General features: G+C 38.5%; 1 protein-coding gene across 1 annotated transcript; it reads left to right on the forward strand.

Annotated features, from left to right (window-relative positions):
- Positions 1–1,532: 1,532 nt before the first annotated feature.
- On the forward strand, positions 1,533–25,841 carry TSPAN3 (tetraspanin 3). The gene is made up of 7 exons (XM_069797888.1): positions 1,533–1,695; positions 13,613–13,804; positions 14,864–14,938; positions 18,580–18,681; positions 19,812–19,964; positions 20,219–20,302; positions 25,211–25,841. Exons 1-7 carry the CDS (start codon positions 1,633–1,635, stop codon positions 25,301–25,303), a joined length of 762 nt encoding a protein of 253 aa, XP_069653989.1. The 5' UTR covers positions 1,533–1,632; the 3' UTR covers positions 25,304–25,841.

A 25,841-nucleotide genomic window follows, 5' to 3' on the forward strand; every position in this document is an offset into this window, starting at 1 on the left:
AGAAAATGGCCTGATAACACTTGCAAGATTGGAGCATATAAGGACTTGAAAAGAAAGCTGAAAAAAGACTTAGTATCTCCATGGTATCCAGGAACTGGTTCTGGATATAACTTCCCAAAATTGTATGAGGAAAAAAAACTAACTTTGCTACCATGGAAACAGAACAGTGGAATATAACTGATTGTTACTTGTCTGCCTTTACAAGACTGATTCCTAAAATGTTAAGGCCCTCAATAACATGGGTAGTTTTGTTTCCACCCAAGAAGTAAATCTGCTAGAAAAGGAACAAGGAGAAGCTATTGAGTGAGCTCACCAAGCAGGGGAGAACAGCTCAGGAACGACAGGTATTTCTAAGAAAAGTAGAGGATTAGAGAGGAGAAAGAGAATAAAAGAAAGATCAAGAAGGAAGATACCATGATGCCAGAAAATACAGGGGAGGAGAGGTTTGCTTTGACTAGCAAGACAGCAAACAAGGCCTTCACAATGAAGGGCTGGATCCTGGCCGTGCTAAAGATAACCTTATGAAAAAACAGGGTAGCAAATACTGGGTGGGTGTTACCTTGCCCTTGTTCCCAAAGCGCACATGCAGTCTTGACAAAAGCGCAGCTTGTGGAAATCATGCACATCTTCTCATAATTTCTTAAGTTACTGCTCCTTTGTTCTTCACTGGCAAATCCCACCCTCTTTGGACGCGTCCGAAACGTTCTAACAATTACCAACGCTTGCACTTTCCTCACAGTTTGTTGGGTTGTGCAACAAGAGCCGTGCTCTTTTACTTCACTGGAAGTGTTCCTTCTTCCTGCTAGACAAATATCCTGATTGTAAAATGCATGCTGTTCTCCTCGTTAAACATTTGCTCTCCCTGCCTGCTGTGCCTGGTGCACAGATAACATGGTCACTGGGAGCCAGGTTGTTTCTCCTTTAAAATCCATCAGTGCACCCAGAGATCTCCTCACAGTCCAACACTGTCCACCTTATACCCTTTGCTAGTAGCGGGTTAGCAAGGCAAACCGGCCCACGAGATCCTCCATGCTGTCATTTTGGAAGAGATGTCTCGTAGGCAGCTGCTCTTTGTGGACTTGCCTCAGCTCTTGCCCCCAGCACCCCTGCCTGACACCACCCTTCAGCCTCCTGAAGGCACGGAGTACTGCCATCAAACCACTACTCAGAGTGCAAATGAGTAGGGTTTCTTTTTCCCTCACGATCTAAACTTCTACCGAGAGATATCATTCGCTGTGGTACGGGGGATCTCTGAGGACGGGAGTGCTGACCACTCCAGGCTAAGCTACCATGGAGGCTGACGAACCGCGTCGCTCTCCTGAGGGAGGGGAAGGAAAGCCCTCCACAGCGCGCCCGGCTTCGCAGCCGCCCTTCAGCGCCGCACGCGCGGGCCATACGCCGAGCACCAGCGCGGCCAGGCGGCAGTTCATCTTAAGGGGTTGCGTTTCGCCATCTTAGGCTCCTCCGCCCCCTCCTGCCACGTGACGCAAACGGCCGCCATCTTAGGCTCCCCGCGCCGCCGTCTGGGCTTGCCTGGGTCACGTGGGGCGGGGCTGGTGGCGGAGCGGAGCTGAGGGGAGCGGAGCTGAGGGGCGCGGCGCGGCTGGAGGCTGAGGGGCGGCGGCAGGCGTGATGGGGCAGTGCGGCATCACCTCCTCCAAAACCGTCCTGGTCTTCCTTAACCTTATCTTCTGGGTGAGTCCAGGGGCAGCTGGGGATGGGGAAGGTCGGGGTCTCCGAGCGCGGGGCTGTCTCCCCCTCAGCCGTGCGGTGAGGGGAGGGCTCGGGCCCGGGCCGGCCGTGGCGCGAGGCCCGGCCCTGAGGGTGCTGCCGGGCCGGGCCGGGCCGTCTCGTCGCTGTCCGGTCCTCGCTCACGTACGGCAACAGCTGGGAGCCCCCGCGCCGCCTCGCCGGTTCAGTTTGTATTTAAAAGCTTTCTTTTTAACAGTCGCCTTGTGCCCCTTCGCGGGGCCCCGTGTTTCAGTGGTGGGCGCAGTCCCTTCCTTCCCAGTCCACCCCACCCCCCGCCCCCCAAAGTTCGGAGGTGGATGAAGCTGAATCTGTTGCCTCAGTAGCCTGTCAATAAAGGTTTTACGGAGCATTAGAGATCTTGAGGTAGAGACGCTTGTGTAATTGAATACAGCTTGAGTGGCATTATTGAGATTTTCAGGTCTCTGCCAGTTTAATTTTTGTAGAGCTGTTACGGCCATTTAGTTTTTGGCCCCCTAATTTAAGGACGTCTGTCCCAAATACTTAGCGGTAAGTATGGAGCGCTGTTTTCTTCCTTGTATTTTTAACACAAAATTAGGAGAGAGAAAGAGATAACTTAGGAGTCCAAAAACAAGTCTTATTTTTCACTTCTAGTAACCACAGTTGTATTAGTATTTATGCGTCGCTTAAACCTCCCACGACTAGTCATGCTGATGGTGAGAGAAAAGCTTATGCGGGTTGGTGGAATAGTAGATTGCTGTAAACGACCTTTCTCAGGATGGACATACAGGCTGTAGCTTGGCATTATATTCATTGTAATAACTGGCCTGTCAGAGCAACATAAATCTAACTAAATGGAATCAAATGAAAGAATATTCTGTAGACTTTAAGAACTCCTTTTCTGCATTTAACTACTGTGTTTCTCATCCTCTAATCCCAGCTCCAGGAACAGAAGATCTGTTGTCCCAGCTGTTCAAAGATTTCAGCTTTGAAAAAGTAACAGTGGTAACAAGATAGTAGAACAGAAAAATGTGGGTATATATAGCTACATCATTTAATGTTGAAATCTAATAAGTGTTACAGGATAGATAAATGTTGTCTAATTTTTTTACAAAGGAATGCCTCTCATGGGCGCCTAAAAATGAGTCATCGTCAGGGAAATGCATATCTGTGCAGGGTCACCAGGATTTCTGTATACAGCTGTTCAGAGAGATGGCCAGTAAATATGAGGCATATTTGACTAAGTAGTGCATATTAGGAGTCTGTAATTTTGGCTGAGGTGTATAGGCTCCATTCTTTATCTTTGAAGTATGAGGTAGTTAAATCAACCTTTTAGTACAGCCGTTTGTTTGGAATCTGGTTTGCTGGGTGTGGCTTTTTGTTACATGAATAGTTGCAAATGGCATTAAAAAAGCTTTTTAATAGCTGCTACATCATACTTAAAGTTTTTGACTGGGCTTGTTTGAGTTGCATTCTTAATGGCATCTTGAAGTAGATTTTTCTTTAGTGCTTTGCAGTTTTTCTTTATCTAGCACTTAGAATTTTTAATGACTTTTTTTGAGACAAACTTGACTTAATTTAAAATGGACAGATTGTATTTAGATAGCTTGTAGTTCATGTCAAATTAAAATGGCACTGATCTTATATTCTGTAAACCATCTCCAGCCTAAGAAGTCAACTTGTGCGGATAGCTTTTTGGCAGATAAGTTGCTTGTGCTGGAACAACCTTATGGCTCATCAGCTGCATGTAGAATGAGGCAGGCTTTCTCAAAGCAAGAATTACAAAAATCAATGTTTTTCCTCTCTTTAGCAAGCTATAGCCTAAAAATAGGAAATCTACATACTTTCATCAGAAGTAGTATATCTTCATTTTTAAATGGTAAAAGAGAAAGAAGAATTCTTGATCTAGCATGTTTCGTTTGTTGACTGAGCTGACTGTGTATGTTAACATTTGGTGCCCATCTTGTTGACAATGTAATTGCTTCTGTGCTGTTACAGAAATCTTTTGCTTGTCATTCCTCTTTAGTTCTAATTATCAAAATTGGATCATCCAGGTTTCCACTGAGACTTGACAATAGATAACTGCCTATAATTGGTCAAGTCACTATTAAACCTCATTTAATTGCATTTATAAACTTAATGTGTCTCTATAGGTATCATATATAAATGTTGCATATTATCATCATCTTCACAGTTGTCGGTAGTAATAGCAGGTTGCTTCTGCATAGTTTGCTATCGAAAGTTCTGCAAGAGTAGCTGATCAAAGTGAATTACAACACACACACACACACCCCGCCGTCGGTCTCAAATTTGTGCAAGGATGTGAATGTTCAGAGTGCTTTGGTAGCTGTCTTATGAATGCTAGATGTTCAGAAAATTATCACTTCTGCTGCTGAAGAAAAAGCAGAGATGTTTTTGTTATATTCTGTAGTCTAGCATCTAACTTCTTTTTTAAAAATTTCTTTCAAGCCTTCTGAAAAAGGCAGATCAGGCTTGCTGACAGGTCATAACCATACCCACTCATTATCTGTGACTGCTGACTTTAACAACCCAAACTTCACTCAGTTTGCCAGTGATTCTACAAGTTCGTCTCCTTTTGAAAAGTCTTGTGCTACTTACTAGATTTTCTAGTTGACACTACAAAACAGTCATCTTATTTCTGTATAGTCTCATGAAAACTTTTTTTTGCATCCTGTTAAATTCTTATATTAACTGTACATTCCTACATGTTAATAATTACTACGGGATTATTTTTTTTTTTTTTGAGAAAGTAGGCTGCAGAAACTATCTTCCTTTCACAGCAGGACAGGTGCTAGTTTAGCATACAGAAAACTGGATGGACTTTACACACCTTCCCAAGTTTTTGGTGTGGTACTTTGACAGTTTAGCTGAGTTGTATTTGCAGGGGTGTCCAACATCGAGTACATCTACTGTAGACACATATATTGCCTTAAAAACAAAGTACTGCAGGAAAAAAGCAGCATGAGTAGTAGTCATCAAGAGTAGCATGATAGAGATCTTGCGTGAAATGCTTATTTGAATTTTGGATAATTTGGCAAAGAGTGCATAAGCTCAAAGGTACTTTACAAAGAAATGCATTGATAAGAAGCATAAGTTAAAACTTGCCCTTCTTAGAAGGATCAGAGGAATACAGACCAGATGAATATGTTTCTTAGTGTTTTGCTGCTGTGAATTAGTTTTGGGGTGGATATGATAAATAGCAAAGGAAAAACAATCCTTTGCTTGACCTTTCTTGTCTTAAGTTTGCACAAGATCTATTTGGTCAACTAGTGACTTCATTTTCATTCAGATGATGCGAAGTCCTTTTCTTTAAGGAAAGGAAATAATTGGAAGTAATTGTTAAGTGAAAGACAGTACATCTTAGAAATAAAAATAATGAAGCTTCTAGTACCTGTATTCTCAGAAATATTTTTGGTGGAGTGGAAATCCCAACGTTGACCAATCTGTCTGAAGATATAGGACGTGGCGTGGTTTTTTTTTCAGTGGGTACAGATTAGAATGACTGGTATGACAGGAAAACATTAAACTGTAGTCACAAAAAAATAGTTGTTGATAATCAGAAATATTTTTTGATATCTTGATGAAATGTTGAATTGATGACCAATTACAAATAAAAGATGATCATAAAGTATTTGAGGATAGCATGGTTTTTAGAAAAAACTTTTGTTAAAGTCTGCATTGATTTGAAAGAGGAAGAAATGAGTTTACCTGGAACAAATATCTGAAGACTGCTGTCAAATGTATTTTTGTGAACTCTTAATTTAAGGCTTCATTGGGTGACCTGCATAGTTCCATTGAAAGCAGTTTGGAGAAATGAGGTAAAGACAAAAATTCTAGGGAAATGTTTTCAGGCTTACGTTTAGGATGTAGGATAGAAGGAGAAAATATTTAGAGATGCTTATAGCCTTGCTTCAGAAAAGGGAGTCTGTCTGGTTTGTATTCTTGAAGAATATATGTACTTTGACAGCGTGCTCTGCTAAAACAGTACCTAATACCCTGTGCTTGCTTTGAGGGTTTTTTTTTTTGCCACCTCTGTGTCCTCCTTCTTGAGAAAAGGAATGAACTCTGCTTCTGCAATACTTTTATAACTCAGTAGTTGTGAACTAATTTGCTCTTGCAATTATTTAACTGACTTGAAATAATTGATTTTACAGTTCATTTGACTAAGCTTTTATAAAACATTCTTTGGAATGCTTGTTTAGAGAAATCTCAATGCTTCAGTTTTGTACAGCAAGAATGCTTTCTACAGTTCTGTGCTCACTGTACAACTTATGTATGCTCACCACAGTACAGTAGCCATAGTATTAGAAATTATGTAGTATTATCTTAGAGGAACTATCTGTGCTATCCTTAGAAGAAGCTGTAGCTATCTGTTTATGTAGCGTGGTTTGGGTTTCTGGTAGAAAAGAATAAAGAAAATGCAGCAACAGGAAAATTCATTGAAATTTAGCAGTAGAAGGAAAAGTAGCTCACTTCCTCTTACACATATGAATAAGCCAAATAATTTTTCTGTTTTACTGGGACTTTGAGAATTGTTTCTGGACTTTAAAAGCTGGGGTAGTGAAGAGACTTCTTGAGAGTTTTTTGGTGATCAAAGACTATAATTGGCAGATGATCCCAAAGGCTGCCTATCGGGGATTACTTGACTGAAGCCTTTTTTGCCCTGAAGGACAGTCACTTCTGCACGTGGAAGTTGAATGTTATGTGCTTCTGCTGCTATGGTAGTGAAGTGAGTGTATTTGCAGGATTGTGTAACGGTGTGGAATCCTGTGCGTTAAGGAAATTAGGATTTAAAACTTGAAGTGTCGTGCCCTCACTGAGTGATTTTCTTACAATATTTGGACATGAATTTTCAGGTAGCAAACATGGGCTAGGCCCTGATTCAGTAAGGCTTCGATTTGCCTTTAAGTAAGATGGTAGTATCACTTATGTTTCCTTACAGGATGAGTTTCAAGTCTTTGTCTGAGATTTTTCAGGACTCTCTGCATCTGGTCTTGTGCTTAAAAGTAGAGCTGATACCTAACAGAAGCAAAAACAACTTGCAAAGCTACATGTGATATCTTTGAGTAGTACATGGAATTTGAAAGGCTGCTTTACTTGGTGAAACTTCCTAGCATGGAGGCACAGGGCAAGGAATCTGGAAACCGTGGAGCATCAGGTCAAGTTACAACCCTGATGACTAAATAGGTGTAAACGAGTGGCTATATTGTTAACATTTCTTCTAGTAAAAAAAAATACTCAGTCTGCTGGTGCACTGCCTCTTGCAATTAGTGATACTTAAAATATGTAATGCCAGATACAAAGGCAGCCTAGCTCAGCCTTTTGCTTTAACTGCAAAAGCATTTGAAGTTGAGGTTTCTGTGCATACTGTTACAGAATTGAATTTGGCTAGTATAGACAAAGCAGTCAGGCTTATTTGAATTTTATGTGGCTTTGTTTATAAGCCTTCAAAATATTTCTAACGATGTTACAAAGTTGAATGGAATTGCTGGTTTTCTGCCAGAGGATTTTGTAAGACAGTTATAGCTCAGTGATCCAGTTAAATTATTACTGATGAGAACAAAGTAGAAGAGTGTCAGGAAACCATTGGGTTCTAAGGTGGATGGGCACCAATTTAAGCAAGTAGAGAAAATAATGTCAAGTATGAGTGTGTTTTGTTTCCCAGGGGAGTGAAGAGAGACAAATGGAGTAGCGAAGTGCTCAAAAGAATGTGAGAGAAATAAACAGCTGTAATATCCTATAGGGCCTTTGAAGTTAAAACTGAGGAACTAGATTCTGAAGGACAGATAGCTGAAAGAAAAACTTCAAGAAGCAAATCAGGAAAATTCTTTCTCTGTCTGACAATAATTGGGCTATGAATACTCCAGTGTTGGAGAGGACTGAAAATACCGGAGAAATACAACTGAAGTCAAATAATGTAGTGTGGAAAAAACGCTTTTTAATATACTGTTCTAAGAAGCCCAAAAATTGGGTGGCAAACCACAATACCAGTGTCCCTACTTATGGGTAGGAAATGTTCAGGCTTTGGTATGCATGGAGAAAAGTAACTGTTATGAAGAATGAAACTGATATAACTGTAGACTCTCAAAAATGTCTCCTGGAGTGTATGCTTTCTTTAAAAAAAAAAAAAAATTGTGTCAGACTAGAAAGGCAGTGAGAACAAAGATACACTGAAGTTCAGCATAACAAAAGCAACACACAAATACACAGGCTGGGAAGATGGTCCTAGGACAGGATCCAGGCAGAGAAGATGAGGGACTGTTAGTGTGGAAGATTTTTTTTTCTTACTTTTTTTTCTTTGCTGCTTTTTATCAGTGATGATACACATGGTCTATCTGAATATACTATAGGTGTACTTTACAATCCCTGTCATGAAAGATGTTTTAGTAGTGGAATGAACAATAATTGGGTTTAGAGTGCTATCTGTATTACTACCAAAATTTACCAATCAGCAATGGTAAGTTGGCAGTAGTAGGAATCTATAAGTAGGTGTCCTTACCAAAAAGGTGGAATATTCCTCTTACCTAATTGAACATCAGGTGTGTTTTCTCCTAACATACAATACTTTGCTGCTACCTTAGTTTTCTTGTTCAGAGAGTACGTGTTTTTCTTAAAACAGTGAATAAAATGCAGATTCCAAATGGACAAACACTATTCTTTGGCCTAGTTAATTGAAAGAGTGCCAAAAAAAATTTTAAAAACTCTTTTTTGTGGGTTCTCTTGTGGTCCCAAAGTGAAGAAAATCCGATAGCAAGGTAAACGGCAAAAGTAACATGAAGGACAGTGCTTCGTAAAGATATGGAGTCTTTGGACGAGTTTTCATCAGGTAAGTTTGGGGGCAACATTAGTAGGGTAGTATAAGGAAGCACTGATTTGTAAATGGAGCTGCGGTGTCCATGATTGATACAGAAATCATCAACACAAAAAGTAGTTTAAATATCTTTCTTACCAGTCATCATCTTAGCTAGCCAGAATTTTAGCTTTCAAACTGCTGCAGTGTGTGAGCATTACTGAAAACATGAAAACAGTTCTTGGTGTGTGTTTGCAGCCTACTTAGAAAAAATCAACCAAACAAAAAATCCACCCACAACAATAACAAAAAGCACCTTGAAACAGTTTCAGGTTTGGTGTATCTAGACAGTGTGTAGCTTTGTATACCTCAGTGCCTGTGAAAGGTGAAAACTGACTTTGTGAAACAGGTATGGGCTTAAGAGGCTGTATTATACCAGCCCAAAGATGGGGTGGGAAGTTTACTCACTCCAAGAACCCCAAATTTTAAATATGCTCTCCTATAATGCTTTGAGTAATATTTATCATCACAAGTATCATTGTGTCATTAGATCTTTCAGTTTTCCTTCCAGTTCTTTGCGTACTTGTTTGGCTTTTAACAACTCCTCAGTGGCCCATGCCAAAGGAATAATATCAAGCTTTTTCTGAACTGAGACCTATGTATTTTTAAAATTTCCTTTGATGAAAAGGATGTCTAATTGTTCAAGCCTTTTGCAACAAACTGTCTTCATTGACTGTACTTGTCTTGTCAGTCTTTTAAAGGTTAATTCATCCTAAAATAAGAGTATGCCACTTCAGGTTCAGTACTGCAAGTTAGATGCAAACAACTCTAAAAGGATGTGTGAATGCTGAATAACCAGTCATCTCCCTAGAGCATGCATGTGACCTGGCACAGATTCAGGAACTGCTGCAATATCTATTCAGAGCCTTGAGCAGATTAAGTTCAAGAATTCTTCCTTCAAGCCCTGTTTATCAAAGACTTACTTGAACTGTGCACAGTTCATATATTTGGCTTCCATTTAATGATAGGAAATGCATGATTGTAAATGTGATAGCTTTTTAGTCAAATGTCTTTGACTTGAGCAAGTTCAGACTTGCAAATTTACTGTTTATTCTGCTGGATAATAAATGTTGAGATTTGGATTATTTTGTCTTTTTTTTTTTTTAATTATCCTTGTGTCTTTACTTGTGATGCAGATTTCAGTTTCTCTAGATAATTTCCTTTTTGAGAAGCAAATTATTTAAGCACATGGTACTGGTTTGGTGTTTTGTTTTTTTTCTCTTTTAAAAAGCACGTTTTCAACTTTATTCTTAGGTTGCAACAGGCAATAAATGTGCATTTAACTGGTGCATCACTGATCAATGCAGATTGCATACTTTGTACAGGTAAAACTAGCTCTTTGTCTTTATCTGTTGTCACAGTATGCTTTATTTACATTAACATATAACATGGTACTGTGGAGGTGGAGCAAAACCCGCTTGTGCTGAGGACTTGATGTTGAAACTACTGAGTTGAGGGGAGGGAAAAAGGAAGGACCTCAGGCTAGTCTGGTCCCCTCGACTGAACACCTGTTAGCAGTTAGCACAGTAAATGCACTCATCTTCTGGTTTAGTTTCATCCAAAGTGAGTCCTGTTATGCACTCCGAAGATATTCAGCGATGCAAACCAGAAGTTAGTAAGTGAAAATCATCAAACGATGAGCAAAAAGGATTGCTTCAAAAACACTTTCCTAATCCCAGCTAAAATACTGATTTAGAGACCTCCCCCCTTCCTTGTTTAGAGCAGGCTGAAGAAAACAGTAAGCATTCTGTGGTTATGATGTGAAAGGAAAAGGGAAGGCATTTCGAGCTAACTGGGTACTGTTGCCATTTTCATTGTTCTGCGATAGACTAGGTCTTGTACCTATTAAAAAATAGCATTAAAACTCCTTTACTGTGTATCACAGTTTAATCTTCATAGCTTTTAAAACTTGTGAAAGTGCCAGCAGGCACCTTTGCTTTTAGGACCTCCCCTCCACTCCCAACATTCCTTTTTGAAGTAATTCTGAGGAAGAGATAGCAGTAATTTTTAAGGGTTTGGTCACTTCATCAAGTAGAGGCAATGTCTTCAACTTGCTCATGATTCTAGTGCAAGGTTTATAGACATATGAATGCACGCTGCTGTTCCCAAAATTCTGTAGCTTCTTCCACAGAAACACCAGTTCCACAACATTATTTAGAAGCAAAACGTAAGGCCAAATGCTGTCATGGCGATTAGTCATTATAGTACCATGTGTGGAAAGGATTTAATGAAGTCTTCGGACCAGGCTGCTTTAATCTGAGAAGTCTAAAGAAAAATCTACCTTTCCAATAGTCATTACAAAACACTAATTTTTTTTTAACAAGCACAGAGTGTGGCTTTTCTTAGTTTCTGAGACAGTGTTTAATCTCTGTACTTGTCAGACTCATCTGGCGTAAAACTGCAAGAGCAAAGTTTCTTAAAATGCATGTGCTGCTTGAAGTAGGGAAGGAAAGCTAACACCTGTAGACAGGGTGTTTTTAAAGGTTAAACTTTTATTTTGTTTGAAATGCATTCTTTAAATGTATGTGCTCATGCAGTTTATGAACCAGATCTTTCTTAGAAAAGAAGGAAGCCACTTAAATTTCACACAACAGAGAAGGACAAAGGGGTTCACAAATGGTTCTGATTTCAGTTTTGTGGTATATTTTCTGTGCCTGATGCCAGCCACAGCTGTGTTTTTTCATCTGCCACCTTGCAATATACCATATTTCTAACAAGCATTTTAGTTCTTAGAAATGGGAGATTACATCACTGTCCTGTCATTCACAGGCTTCATTGCTAGGCAACGGTTAATGTAATTCCATTGTTCAGTGACACTACTTTGAATCTTTGCTTTGTGTACAGAAATTGTATGTCTGCATTTTGCCATGTTGTACCTAACATGGTAGGATTTGTATAGTTGGATTAGCATTTCAACATCTTTTGTGCAAAGGGGCAATTTTGTAATAGCTTGTTCACTTCAGATTTTCTTGTCTGGAGAAGATGTCTTGCTGTTGGTCTTTGACTGTTACTGAATTTTCAGTTTCACTACAGTTGTGTCTACATAGCACCTTTTATTAGATGAATCTGAGCCTCCTGAATGCTTTTAAGATTCCTGTGGAGTACACACTTCACTGCAGAAAGAGAGGTGAAATGCATTGTTCAAATCCATGCAGAAGTGATGATACTTTTGAGCTGGCTCTTAATACCTTTTTCTTTGACATATCGTTTCTATAACAGAGTGCTGCAGGGGGTATTCCATATGTGAAGTATTATTCTAGTAGTGTTTGTGCAGCATTGTTTTATAAGAAGTAGTTGCAGTGATATTGCAGTACATCCAGTACATAGTAGCAAACAGTGCTGAAATACTAGGTACCAGTTGTCTTATGGCTTGTCTTGTTCTGTGTCACACTAAACAGGCTGCCCAGGGAGGCTGTGGAATCTCCATCCTTGGATTTTTCAAGACTTTGGACAAAGCCTTGAGCAACCTCATCTGAATTCATTGTTGACCCTGCTTGGAGCAGGAAATTGGACTAAATGATCTCCTGAGGTCCCTCCTGGCCTGAATTATTAATTGGTTCTTTGATTCTACAGTAGCATGACCCAGTCTTGTATTACGCTGGAACTAGCTATGTACATCTGCTCTCCTCAGTGCTACCTAGAGCTCAGGGATAGGGGTAGTTAAGGGCCACTGAGTGGGAAAGGAGGGCTGGAGGCAGCCTGCAGTATTCTTCGTCATATGAAAGCTGACATGTAATATTCCAGTTGAGTGAACTCTGGTGTCCAGGGTATGGATTGGATTGTAATGGGGACACTATCCTTTACAGCAAAATTAAATTTGTGAGGTCATAGCTTAGTCATTGCATCTTCTGAGTGGATTGTTTTAGCTTAGCCTTGTATTGGGACATCAGAAAAGTATGTCATTAAATATTGAAATTATATTATCCATCATTGCAAATCAATTGAACATAAGTGCTTCATTTTAATATATAGCAGGACTGTTTCATTCTGCAGCAAGTGTGAAGATGGTTATGAAAGACACTTGTAAAGCAGAAATTGATAAAGCCCTTTATTTTGAAGTAAATGTATGTTAGCTGGCTTGTCATGCAACAGCTGTCTGTCCTTGACTAGGTCTGCTCAGCTGAAAGTTAATGAAAGTATTGATGTGTTGGAATGCCTATAACTGTAAGGGAGGTAGAGTCATGTCAGAATGATGGGAGTGCTTTGTCTTGGTGTCTTAAATCTATATGGTGGCAGATCCATCCTACAGCTCTCATTTGCAGTAACTTTAAGTGATTTGTTTGTTTAATAAAGACGATTTTGCACAACAATCCTTCTGAGAACATCCCTTTTAAAAGTATTGTGGTGTGTGCCTCTAGGTATTTGATTCTGTCTTTTAATATTTGGTGCTTTATATTTGTTCCTACCTGCTTTGTTGATTAAAATCAGTTTTTCCAGTGCTGTGAATGCTTCAGAAAGGCTGTTGTTTCTAGCAGTTCATCTTTCCATAGCAGAGGTTAAAGTTTGCAATGTGTGTATCTATTCTGTTCTAATATTAAATCATGGGTAGGAATCAGCAAAATGGAAGAATAAGTAGTAGGTAAATAATGGCAGATAAAAGAACTGCATGCATGTTCTGAAAAGCTGTTGAATAGCAAATAACTTGCTGCTTGGATGGGCTGGAATCCTGTTCTCAAAAGTATGAGACAGTTTGTGAACATTAAAATATGTAGAAAGTTTAGTTGACAGCATGGGAAGGAAGTACTTGGGAACAGGGAGCAAGGTTTTGGTGCTCATAGCATGATTACCCTCACTTCTTGACTATGCGCCTCAGAAGACTTCCATAGTGTAGTCAAAACTAAATCTGCCTAGATGAAATGTGGTTTGAAAACTACTGGCTGGCCTCCATTTGAGATGTTCCTAATCAACAAATGCTATAACCTGTCAAAGATGTTGAAATTTAAAAACAAATAATTTCTGAGGCAAAGTAGCCTTGCCGAAAGAAGGGTTTGTTGTTCAAAGAAACTTACCATGGTCTTGTGTCTCTTGTAGGCAGCAGCAGGCATACTGTGCTACGTGGGAGCCTATGTGTTCATCACATATGATGACTATGATCACTTCTTTGAAGATGTCTACACACTAATTCCAGCAGTTATTATCATAGCTGTGGGAACACTTCTTTTTATTATTGGACTTATTGGGTGCTGTGCCACAATTCGAGAAAGTCGCTGTGGACTTGCTACAGTAAGTTGCAGAGTTTTTATATGATGATGTTTGGCTGTTGTATATTTGGTCACCTTACCTTTTAATAGACTTCTAAAAAAATTTTTAAGTCTGTTCTAATATTATTTTATGACCTTAAATATTTTCCCCTTATATTTTGTTAGGAACATCTTATTTCAATTTTCTGTTCTGAATAATGGTGTTAAATTAGCCAGAGCTGGCAGCAGCAGGCTCCTCAGTTTTACCTTTTTTAGAACTGTGGTTGTCTCAAAAAAAAATAAAAAAATAAAAAAAAAATCAAGTCATAACAGTTTTTATGTCTCACTTTTATCTGTTCTGTTTGAAAAGCTGAAATTGGACAGAGAAAGGTGAACCAGGAGCCTTCTTGTTTTAAGTATCTTGCATCGAGGTTAACTGAGCGTTGTTATGATGCCTAAATATTTTTCTGTATGGCTTAATTTAGATGCTTTGTTTGCAGTATTTTGTCATGTGTTTCCAAGCATTTTAACTGTAATTTGAGCTTGAGAATTAGGTAGGAGAGAAGAGGTGCCAGCATTTAAACTGTCTGCACTTTTTTTGCGGGGGGGGGTTGAATACTGTGTAGACTTCTTTAGCAGTTTATCTTAAAAGTGCTCTTAAATGTACCAAGACAAATGCATAGCTTGCTGTCTCTGTCAGTTGCTACAGGGCTTAAACTGAGGAAACATTCCCCTAGTCCATCTACCACTCTTAGTAACAGTCTGGATAGCTTCTTTGATGTGACATTTCTATTTATCGAACAGAAAGAAGATTGAAAGAAGCACTTGATTAAAGCACTCCATTATGGTGTTTTCAGTCCTAATGCTCAGCACTTGCCTGACTGGGCAGCTGCTTATTACTTGGTGAAGCTATGAACACTGAAGTTTCTTGAATGAAGTTAATTCTGGACTCATTTGATCAACTTAATTGCCTGCTTTAAGTTATCTGTTAAATCAAAACATTACCTGAAAAATTAGTTTAAATAGCAAAATCTATCTGGAGACTTTCAGGAAGTAAATGGGTAAAACTATTTGCACAAATACTCTTGATTGTATTTTACAGTTTGTGATCATCCTGCTCTTGGTTTTTATCACTGAAGTTGTGGTGGTAGTTCTTGGCTACATCTACAGAGCAAAGGTAATAACTTGTCAATTTCAGTGAACGTGTGTGTTGTGAACTGTTACCAAAATACAGAGGTGTAGTCTTTACTGTGTTGGATTCTGTAGAACTGTAAATGGGTATTTGTTAAGGGAATAAAACCAAACCTCCAAGTGGGTTAATTTGAGATATCAATATCTTAAAATTTAGAACAACGGTATTCTTTAAAGCAAAGCAGAAGGCTTTCTCGGAGGCAAAAAACTAGCTGGAATATATCATTAACAGTTGAACAGCAGAGGGGAGACATGGTAATTGGTACCTTTCCATTTTCCAGATGGTCTTCTAATTTATTTATGCTTTGACTTTGTGAATGATTTAGGTTGTACAATATTTGAACATAGGGCCTATTGGTTTTATACGCAGTAACTTAAATGTTGTCTTGTGTTTTGGTATACAAACTAACACTGCATAATAATAAAATCAAATAGACTGAATGTGTTAATGTATACTGTCTAGCTTTATACAGGTTGTTGACAAGGGTTATGGCTAAAGAAATTGTTACTTCTCCTACTCTTTGTTTATTGGAATTTAAGAAACAGGACCAGAAAAATGAAATTAATTGTGTTTCTAGCAGCATAATACGTAGCAGAAATATACCACATGGCATTAGAGATATCACAATGTAGTTTGAAGAAATGAAGTTTCTAACTTGCACCATTTCACTGGCTTTTGTTATGTCTACATCTAAATTTTGCCAAAAAATTAGCAGAAAAGGTGTGTTTAGCTGTGATGTGTAGTATGATCACATTATAGGACACTCCAGTGATATCTTAATAGCAAGCTGAACTACAACACCATTTACCTTTGGCCTTCTGTGTTTATATAAACCCAGGTCTTACTAGTCCAGTATTCTCTCCTGCTTGCTTTCTCTTGCTATCCTGGAAGAAATGGTGAGACAACCATTAAGTAAAAATCTGGAGTTCTTGCTTGGTTTACAAAGCAAGACTGCCTCGAGTAAGCAGCAATTGAGAGGACCCTGAACCTATGCATTATAAATCTGGCTTCATAACAGTTAGAGTAGGTTGCTTCAACAGAAATGCTCCATCAGTGACGCTTAAATTCAGGATATGTTTTTCTCATGGTCTACGTTTGATTTCTGCTATATTGGCAGTGCACCGAGAAGATCATTTGGGACTCGGAAGCTTGTAGTGTGGAAGTAGTCCTTGGAAGCAACGGAGGAGAGCAGTACAATTTCTGGAGAACAGGAAACATGTTGAGTTCTTACATGTTAACTTGAATGGTTGCCTTCTGCTCCAATACTTGCAGAAGCACAGTGTATTACAGTGTAGTTATTCAGGAATTACTGTGGATCTGATCTGGACTAAGCTGTGGTCATCTTATTCTCTCTATGTGTTCAGTCTTAAAGTGGCTTGCTCTTTTCCAGTTAAGAGCATTCAGAGCAGATAAAAGCAGATGCATAGATCTTTTTTCCCTAGCCCATCTGAAATAACACACTTGAAACACTTGAAAATTTGATTGGTCCCAGCTGTGTGTTCCTGTTGTCTCATTTTTGTCTTGCTACTGTACAGTTTCACAGCTGTAGCTAATGCAGGGTCAGAGCTTGGGGGAAGAGGGAAGGTAGTTTCTTTTTGGTGGCAACATGTTCTTACATTAAGCCATTTGTTGGGAGTCTGTATTTGAAAACTAAATCTTGGATCTTTTGAAAGGACGGACAGGTTTGTTAGTAAAAATGGCAGTTTTCTACTACCCTGCAGTACTTAGCATCTTAAACTATTGTTTTCAATTGCAACAGGAGTGTCAGAAGTAACTTAGAATTTATTATCAGTGAACTGGAAGGTGAAATCTGCTCAGATTTATGATTCCCCCCCCCCCCCCCAGGATAAATAAGGCAGTTCTGTGCTTTGCCAGTTTTGTTCTGTTGTTTCTGACACGGCATGGCATGTATACATCGTGGGGGCGGGGGGGGAGTTGTTTGGGGTTTTTTTTGAAAAAGGCACCTGAATCATGTTAGAATTACTTTAGTGTTAACTGTACAAACTTCCAAACAAAACTTTATAAACAAAAGGAAATGCTGAAGTCATGGCAGTTGTTCATCAAAACTGTTGGTACCAAGTGAGACTGAGTGTCAAGAAAGTGGTAGTGTGCCCATTTAAGTTAAGATACAATGACTCATCTTAAAATTGTTTAGTGTTCCCATATGCCTCTGTAAACCTGCATGTGTGGATCCAATTCAGACTCCTACTCCTTCAGAAAAACATGAAGCGTGCCTAGGTCATACTGTGATTGACTGACCTGCTGCAAAATCTGCTGGCATTGGTCCTCATCAGTAATTGTGTGTAATTTGCATTGCTTTCAGGCATAATGTTGCCCTAATTGAACCATAAGCCAAATTATATACAAGCAAGCACTGAAATAAATGATTTAAAAACCTATATGACAGATTGAACAGCTGTTTTTTTATATGAATCACAGTTGTAAATCACATTAGTTACATCATTGAACAATTGAATTTAAACTAGTCTGAAACAAGTTACCTGTGCAGGCTAAACTGACTTTTATTCCTATATGTCTTGATACAGATTTACTTGTAAAGATAACCAACATTCTTGGATGGGGGGGGGGAATGAAGCTTGTGCTACGCTGCAGAAAATTCTTCCCTTTAAGCATTTAAGAGAATGATGTGTTGGCTAGACCTTCTTACTGTAACTTGCAAATCTAAAGAATATGCATGCTTAGTTAATGCTCAGCCCTAAGAGTACATTCCTTGCACATAATTCCTGTTGAATGTGATAGGGAAAAAAAAAATCAATTCAGAGCTAATCTTAGTATTGTACAAATGTTTAGCTACACCAAACTTTCTGTGTGTGTAAGCAACAGTTTACAGTGAAACATACTGCCTAAAAGGTTCTAGTAATATTTCCTCCAAAATGGGCATTATAAGATGCCTTTTGGGGGACAAGTGATGATTCTTGGATGTCATCCATTTCTAACATATGTACTTGACAGCGTCTTGACTGATCTGCAGTAGCTTTAGGAGCTATTCCAGTAGCTGTTGCTATGTACCATGTACTGCCATCAATGTTTCTCAGAAAGCGTGGGGGGACTGGGACTGAACAGAGCGCTTGGTCACTGTAGGGTAGAATAGTCTGCCAAAAGACCTCATCTTTGATACTTTACCTGTGCTTCAATCAGAATGGGAAGAGCAGCTGGTATGACTTACATCCTTGTGGTCCCAAGTGGAATGAGTTAACCCAGATGGTTATCCTGGTTTTGGTTTGGAACTCTGAAGGCGTAGGAGGAAGTGGAAAGGTGAATTCATGCTCTAATGGAGAGCCTTTAACTTCATGGAATGTCTGCCACAGTGTCATAATAAAAGCAATTTCCTTCCTGAGATACATTGCAAAGCTACTTTGTCTAAAATCTCATGGAAGGTAGCTCCTTGGTTTTTTTTTCTTGTCCATTAGCTGCAAGCTAGCAACATTTTTGCAAAAGTCAAGTTAGAATTTTAAGAAGCTGTACCACTAAAGTATGCTAATTTCAGATGATAGGGAGTTACCTTGGTTTCCTGAATTGCGATCATTGGAAGTGAAATTATTTTACCTAGACCTGTACTACTTCTCTTGGTGTGCTAATGCAGATGCTTTCCTAATACTTCACAGGTGGAGGATGAAGTTGATCGCAGCATTCAGAAAGTATATAATGGGTACAATGGGACAAATCCTGATGCAGCCAGTCGTGCTATTGACTATGTACAGAGGCAGGTGAGACTGTGAGACAGTCCTTTGTGTCCTTAAAACACAGGTGCTATGTTGCTCTACTCCTTGTGTAGCATATCTTCCTCCCTTCTGACAGATCTAGGAAACAGCTGATTGGTCAATAAATAGCTTAAAACAGTTAAAATTAGTAGAATTATGGCATTGTTGATGGGGAGATGCATTTTGTGTAATTGGCTACCTATGAATCATAGTTTGGATTCAAATATTTAGTACTTGCCTATCTTTCTGCAATGGAACATTGTAGAATGTTCTCATGTCTACACCAGGTTTATCTAGAACATGCTGGGGGAAAGAAGTTCTTGATTCTAGCTGAAAGCTAGTGTTGCAAGCTTGTGGATTCAAGGCTAAAACAACTGATCAGACTTACAGAAGATTCAGGGGCTTTCAGTATTCTTACAATTGCATCAATATAAAAAGTTGTCTAATATTTACATATTAAATGTCTAATGCATTTAAGTCAGTCATACTACTAATTAATACCTTGCTTAAAATCCGTCCTGAAAGGGAAAAAGGAGAAGAAGCTGGTAAATTGACACTTACGTAGTACCTTTGAGGCTGCACTGTACACAAGAAAACTCCAAGCACTACAACAGAGTATGAGCTCTCAGCAGAATGGAACTGTATTTATTTTTAATTGGTTCATTCCTGAAGGCCTTCTACATGGCCACACAGGCATGTGATTATACGAAATGAACTTTAATTCTGCACCACAGCTCTGTGAGGAGAGCGAGAACTATGTCCAGAAAACAAAAGGGGTTTTTTTCAAGCATCTGTTGTAAGCTTTAAGGATAGAGCTGTTCTAAGCCAAAAATAAAGCTTTTGTCTTGTCTGGGAGGCATGAGAGAAAAGTGGGTTGTCAAATATGCCCCAAGAACTGGAATTTCAAGTCTGTATTTTGTAGGGAGTATCTTAAATGATTTAAGGCTATAGGTCCCTTTACAATACGCTCAGTCTATGATATGCTTAAGTAACTGTCAAATAATTTGTGTTACTCAAGTAACCAAGGTAGCCTAATCTTTATATACTTGTGTTCTTGGTATTGCAATTAGAATTGCTTTCTCATCCCACTCCTTGACTGATAAACACATTGGCTCTTTACCTGCATGTTTTTTCAGCTGCGCTGCTGTGGGATCCATAACTATTCAGACTGGGAGACTACTGTCTGGTTCAAACAAACTAAAAATAACAGTGTGCCACTTAGCTGTTGCAAAGCAGCCCTCAGCAATTGTACTGGCAGTTTGACCCGCCCAATGGACCTTTATTCTGAGGTAAGACAGCTGAACTATGAACTTATGTAGCCATGTGCTTTTGCTGACAATTGTTTAATTTTCTTTTTAGTGGGAGCATGAAGTCTTGGGTGTATTTGCTTTAACAGGAAATAAATAGATGATAAGGATATACTAAGTAATTACTTTTTTAGTGTTTGGTTTATCTTTCTGCCCTGTTTGATGCTTTGGGGGTTTTTTTTTGTGTGCCTAAAAGTGTTTGCCAGATGGATATATAAGAAGTCTACTTGTTTCAGGGGTGTGAGGCTCTGGTTGTAAAGAAGCTTCAAGAGATCATGATGTATGTCATCTGGGCAGCACTAGCATTTGCTGCTATTCAGGTAAGAGTAATCTTTAGCTGTAAACTCTTTCTCAGATGAAACTGCTGTCCAGGTTACTACAGGTATGCACAGGATGGTGACAGCTTTAGTCCCTACTTGGTCTGGGGGGGTAAATGCACATCAGTCAAAAGGATCTAAACACTTTAACACAGAACTTTTCAACCATGCGTGATCTAAAAACTACTGCTATGTGGATGTATGTTCTGTTAGATTTGAAGATAGCTGAACAGTCAATGTTACATGCAGTAATCTACTAGAATGTAAATGGTAAATTATTTCTTGAAAACCAATTATCTTAAGTATTAAGTATCGTGAATGTGCTCTGATGGCATTTAACACTTGAAGAGTTTCCACAGTATTTGATTTCCAACAGCTCATACTGATGTTTTAAAAACATGGCATGATTTAAACATGCTTCGTGGCATACAAATAATGTCAAGACCACCCAGGAGATACACCAGGGGTTTTGATAGCATACTCTGCTCTTGTTCAGCTGAGCTTTGCATTGTCTTGAAGATTTCTTGGTTTCTGGACTTAAGCAAAAAAAGAGGTTCTAAACTAGAGACCCTGCCTACTTAAAACTGGGGACAGGCTGTCTCCCACATAAACCTTAATTGTTACAGTTACCCTGGTCATAAAACGTAACTGAGGAAATAAACTGATGTGTGTCTCAGTATTTATTTAGATTTAAAAAAAAAAGACTAGGACTGTCTTTTAAACGTATCTGTAAAATTGGAATTTTGAATGCTGATCAATTTGGCAGGCTTAGTACATTCATCACACTATTTTCAGACTGTCCCAATGTTGTGGCCTCTGAGAAATGTAGTACATATGCTGAATCCCAAGAGACTTGAAAATTAACTTTGAAGTTACTTTTGTGCCCATAATAGCATTTGAATTCAGAAAACATTGTACCTGTTGAGTCAGGCAGTTTAGGCATTTTTGTTTTCAAAAGCAGCTTTTGAGCTGTATTGTAGATTTGAAGGTAGATAATCTTTTGCAAACAGTCTTGTGAAAATATGGTTAAATTTTTATTTCAATGCTACAAGGATATAATCATAGATAATGCTATATATAGTAATAACGTTGAACTGTCCAGAACCAGATTACTTCAGCTATGGAACTTCGAATTTGGTGAGATCTGTGCTCAGTCTTCTGAAGGAAAGTATTTTTTTAATTGCCATTCTTAAAACTCTAACTGCTAAAGCAATACTTAGTCTCCTTGAACACTGAAATACCTTCATTAACATTATACAAATGTATTTACCACAACCATGATTACTGTGGGAGATTTTTTTTATGTAGGAAAAAAAAAAAGTATGTTATGAGGCTGGGTGACCTGAATCCCAAGAGGTGGCATTATTCCTGGCTTTGGAGTTTGGAGGTTGATTAATGAGGTCTGCCCCAAAATGCAGCACAGTTGTAATCCTGTCTGGGGTTGGGCCAGAATTTCTGACACGTGCTTGCAATGGAAATGTGGCTGCTTGTATCCTTCTGTTATTCCTGGCTCATCAATTCTAGGCAAGCATGTTAGTTGTATCCCTTTTGCAGTAGGTACTCTTTGATTTGTCTTTGTGTCAGTAATCAAGCTATTGGCAGAAAGTACATACCTTATAAACAGTTTGTCAAGAAAATAAGAATGTCAGAGAAACTTCTTTGCTATTGCTGTGGTATAGCATTTTGAAATCTTTTTGCTTAAAGTTAAAACAAGCTACATGATACCTGTTCAAAAAAAGAATAGAATAAAAATAAATATAGAATACAGCATGTTGGGAATACCCTTGAAATTTCTGTCTAGTAACACTCACTGAGTGGTATTCACATTTAAGTTTATCAGAGGTCATATTGTATATTTGCTCCACAGTTCAAATGGTTGTAAATTTATATGTTTCTAAAAGGCGTTACTTTCACTCAAGTTGATACTAAACAGTATTCGAACTGTTCTGTTATATAAGTTATGTCCTCTTATTTGTAATACAGAATTTAAGTACGTACTTAGCCTGATTTATCTGCAAAATAGTCTGGGGGCTGATTGAAATGGAGGTAAGAATGTAAACTTTGGCAAATGACCTGTAACCTAGGTCATGTCCTGTAAACTTAGAGGAGTAATTATGTTTTTCTTAAATTTTTGTGAATTTTACTACCTTTCCTATGTTCACTGCATAGAGTCCACTCTGAACTGTTATTTTGTACGTTATGCAATAAGGCTGTCCAAAGTTTATTATTTCTAATAGCTTACGTGGAACAAATGTAGCCTTCAGTACTTTCTTTAAAATGAAAAGACTGAGAAGAGGAGAATTTTTGCAAGACTTGGAATTTGTGGAAAGCTTAGTCTTTTCTGCATAGAAGTAATTTTTGGTATGTTCATGTTTCAGTTACCATGGGGATCTTCCAGTGTGCAGTAATTCCCTGGTCTCAACCACAGTGACAGTACAGAACTGTTAATAAATAGGAGGCAAACTGAGGGGAGCAAAGGCATTACAGTGCAGTAGAAGTCCTGCTTGATCAGCTGCAGAGTTCATTCTTAAAGATAGCTTTTATAGTTAGTGGTCATTTACAAGGTACCGAGCTTGGTGTATATATATAGCCAGTGAGCTTTTTTGTAGGGGAAAAAAAAGGCAAATGGGTTTGGTGAAAACAAATGGAATATAGTTACTGCTAGTAGGCAGATTTTAAACAAACAAACAAAACCACAAACAAAAGAAAACCACACAAACCCCAAAACAAACCTTCTGACTGTGGGAGATGTGTCTAAACTTTTCTGAAAGTTGAAGAAGAGGGGGATGCATGGATCCTTCCTCAATACAGACTTCTAAAATATTTTTGTTCACAATGTTAAGTAGCAACTGAAGAGAAACAGAATCAAATGCCTTTAGAAAAAGTTTTAGAGTTGCTAGTGTATTTTAAAAAATTACTTACTAAACAATTTCTGTAGAGAGAGTTGAAATACAGGGATTACTTCTGTGTTTACACTGAATTCTAGGAATATGCTCACTGGCTTCCTAGACATTATAAATGGTTTAAATAGTAACTCAAAAGTTGATTACATGAGTTATTACAGTACCTGATCGTTTCAGATTTTACACCACTCTATTTAAATTGAATGTCTTGAGTGAGTCATTGACCAGGATTATCTTTGTGTGAATAACTGTAAATGTGATGGAATTGCTTTTATGTATTTGAAATTCATGGCTAGAATTATAGCAAATGACTAAAGGAGATGTCTTTCTGGCACACTCTTGTATCATTGTTTTGAACAGGGAAAAAGGTGAAGTTTCTGTACTTGCAGGCTGCAAGCCTTCTTCAGAGTTCTGTAGCCTCTGGCAACTACCATGAACTCTCACATGTCACAGCTCACAAGTCTAACTTAAGGGGTTTTTAACTGTGGATATTATCTCCTCACTTAGAAGGGCTCTGTCCGTGAGGAGGCATTCTCTCATGTAACTCTGTTTTTTCCTTACTCTGACATGAATATAATGTATATTTGGGAGTTAATCTGTGAACTGGAACCACGCAAGTACTGATGGAAAGTATAGAAAGGTGCTGTTTTTACCAACAGGCTGAAGTGCCATACTCTAGGTTACTCTCCATATGCTTTTTTGAACCTGAGCTGGTTTCTGCTATAGATCTAACGCAGATAATGCACTCCAGACAAAGAATATTATTAATCTTTACAGCTTGTTCCTTTCTAGGAAATTAAAAGCTCATACTAGAATTTCATCATGCCTCTTATTAATCACTGCTTATTTAGACTTAGGATTTTTGAAGCATTCTCTCTTCAGTCTTTCAGCAGACTTGAGTACTATGTTGCATGTACCATCATCATTTAGTTGTTTTAAGACTTGTTACACATGTGATCTTTGCATCAGGCTTTATTAACAAAAAGCAAGTAATTCTCCTTTTGCCCAGTGCTGTGTTTCACTGGGTTTTTGCTGTACGAGTGAAGAAGCTTTACATTTGGCTGTCTGCTCACTTATTTCATTCTTGTTTGCTTTTCTGTTCAAGGTGGGGTTTTGGGGTGGGGTTTTTGTTTGGTGGTTTTAGAAACTTATTTACCTTCTGGGTGATGCTTTATAATCCGGAGCTATGACAGGAGCCCCATGAAATATTTGCATCTGTGAATAAACTTCCATGCATATGACCAAATCAGTACAATCTCTTACTGTACTAGAAGCTATTGCCAATTACTGTCAACCATAGAACACAACACTACCTGGTTTTTTTTAGTAGGTGCAGTCTTAGTCTATCTTCAGGAAACGTGCAACTTCTGTAAAATATCATGCCCTACATCCATGATGACATTCACCTGATTTAAGTCTTGTAAATGTATACAAGGTGATCAAACCTTAAATTCCTGGCAAACTTGCCAGAACCATCATGGTACTGTGAATTCTAACAGCAGGAAAATGTCTAGAAGTGAATAATTCACATTGGACTTAAGCTTTCTAATATGACATGTTAACAGGGACTGAGCATTTGAAAGAGGTTTCAATGGTGAAGTAGGTTCATAAAACTAAAGTTTTGCTCTTTTTCATCACGGCAATTAGAGGCTAATGTATTTGAATTTCACTTTGATTTTTCATACTAGATACAGTATCTAAATCTGTACCTTTCATAAAATTAGTAATTTCTTCTATGTGAATTGTTGAGGCAGAATACAACTGGCTGACAAAAAAAACTTCCATTAAAGGTGTCCAAGACAATCTTGTAAGAAAATAAGGCTGGAATTCGTGGCCCTTGCTTTTTGCAGCAGGAAATGACGCTTTTTCAAGAGCAGTGCATTTGTTGCCATTTACCTTATGGACAATTACAGTCTTGCAAAGCATGCTGACAATTTCTTTGCTGAGGTTAAATCTCTTGGAAGTGCCTTCTTTGTACTCAGCTTGTTTTCTTGTTTTTTCTCCATAGCTTCTGGGCATGTTGTGTGCCTGTATAGTACTATGTAGGAGGAGTCGGGATCCTGCCTACGAACTTCTCATCACTGGCGGAACCTATGCCTAGAAGAGAATGCGAACATGCAGTTCAGTCTTATCTCATCTATGTGGAAGGTGAATGGGCCAGGTCTACTGCAATAGCTTTCTTGCCCTAAGCTTAGTCAAAGCACACCTTTCGCAGATGAGGACAGCAGTACTGTACACTGGTGATGGGCAAAACAGCTCAGCTTTACACACACCCATATAATTACCTGTGACTTTCACTGTTTTAGCCAGCTATTCATGTATCTAAATGTTTTAGTATACTAGTAAACTTTCTAATTTCAGAACCATTTGCAAGTTAAGTGTAATTTGGTTGATATGAAAGTCAAAGGATGTGTGCCTACTTTGGTAGATTACCTCTAAGCATTAACTGGCTGATTGTTGCATATAGAGAGAGGATTTATTAAACCTTCACTACATGGAACTCTTTTGGCCAAAGTTGTACAAAGGAAGCCAGCTGTATTTAATTTGAGGAAAAAAAATATTTTAATCTTGCCCTTCACCAGTGTCACTTTTTAAAAACACTTAAGTGAAGTCCAGTACACTTTATATATAAAAATTGT

The sequence above is a fragment of the Haliaeetus albicilla genome, chromosome 12 (genome assembly GCF_947461875.1).
Source record: "Haliaeetus albicilla chromosome 12, bHalAlb1.1, whole genome shotgun sequence".
NCBI classification, from domain to species: Eukaryota; Metazoa; Chordata; class Aves; order Accipitriformes; family Accipitridae; genus Haliaeetus; species Haliaeetus albicilla.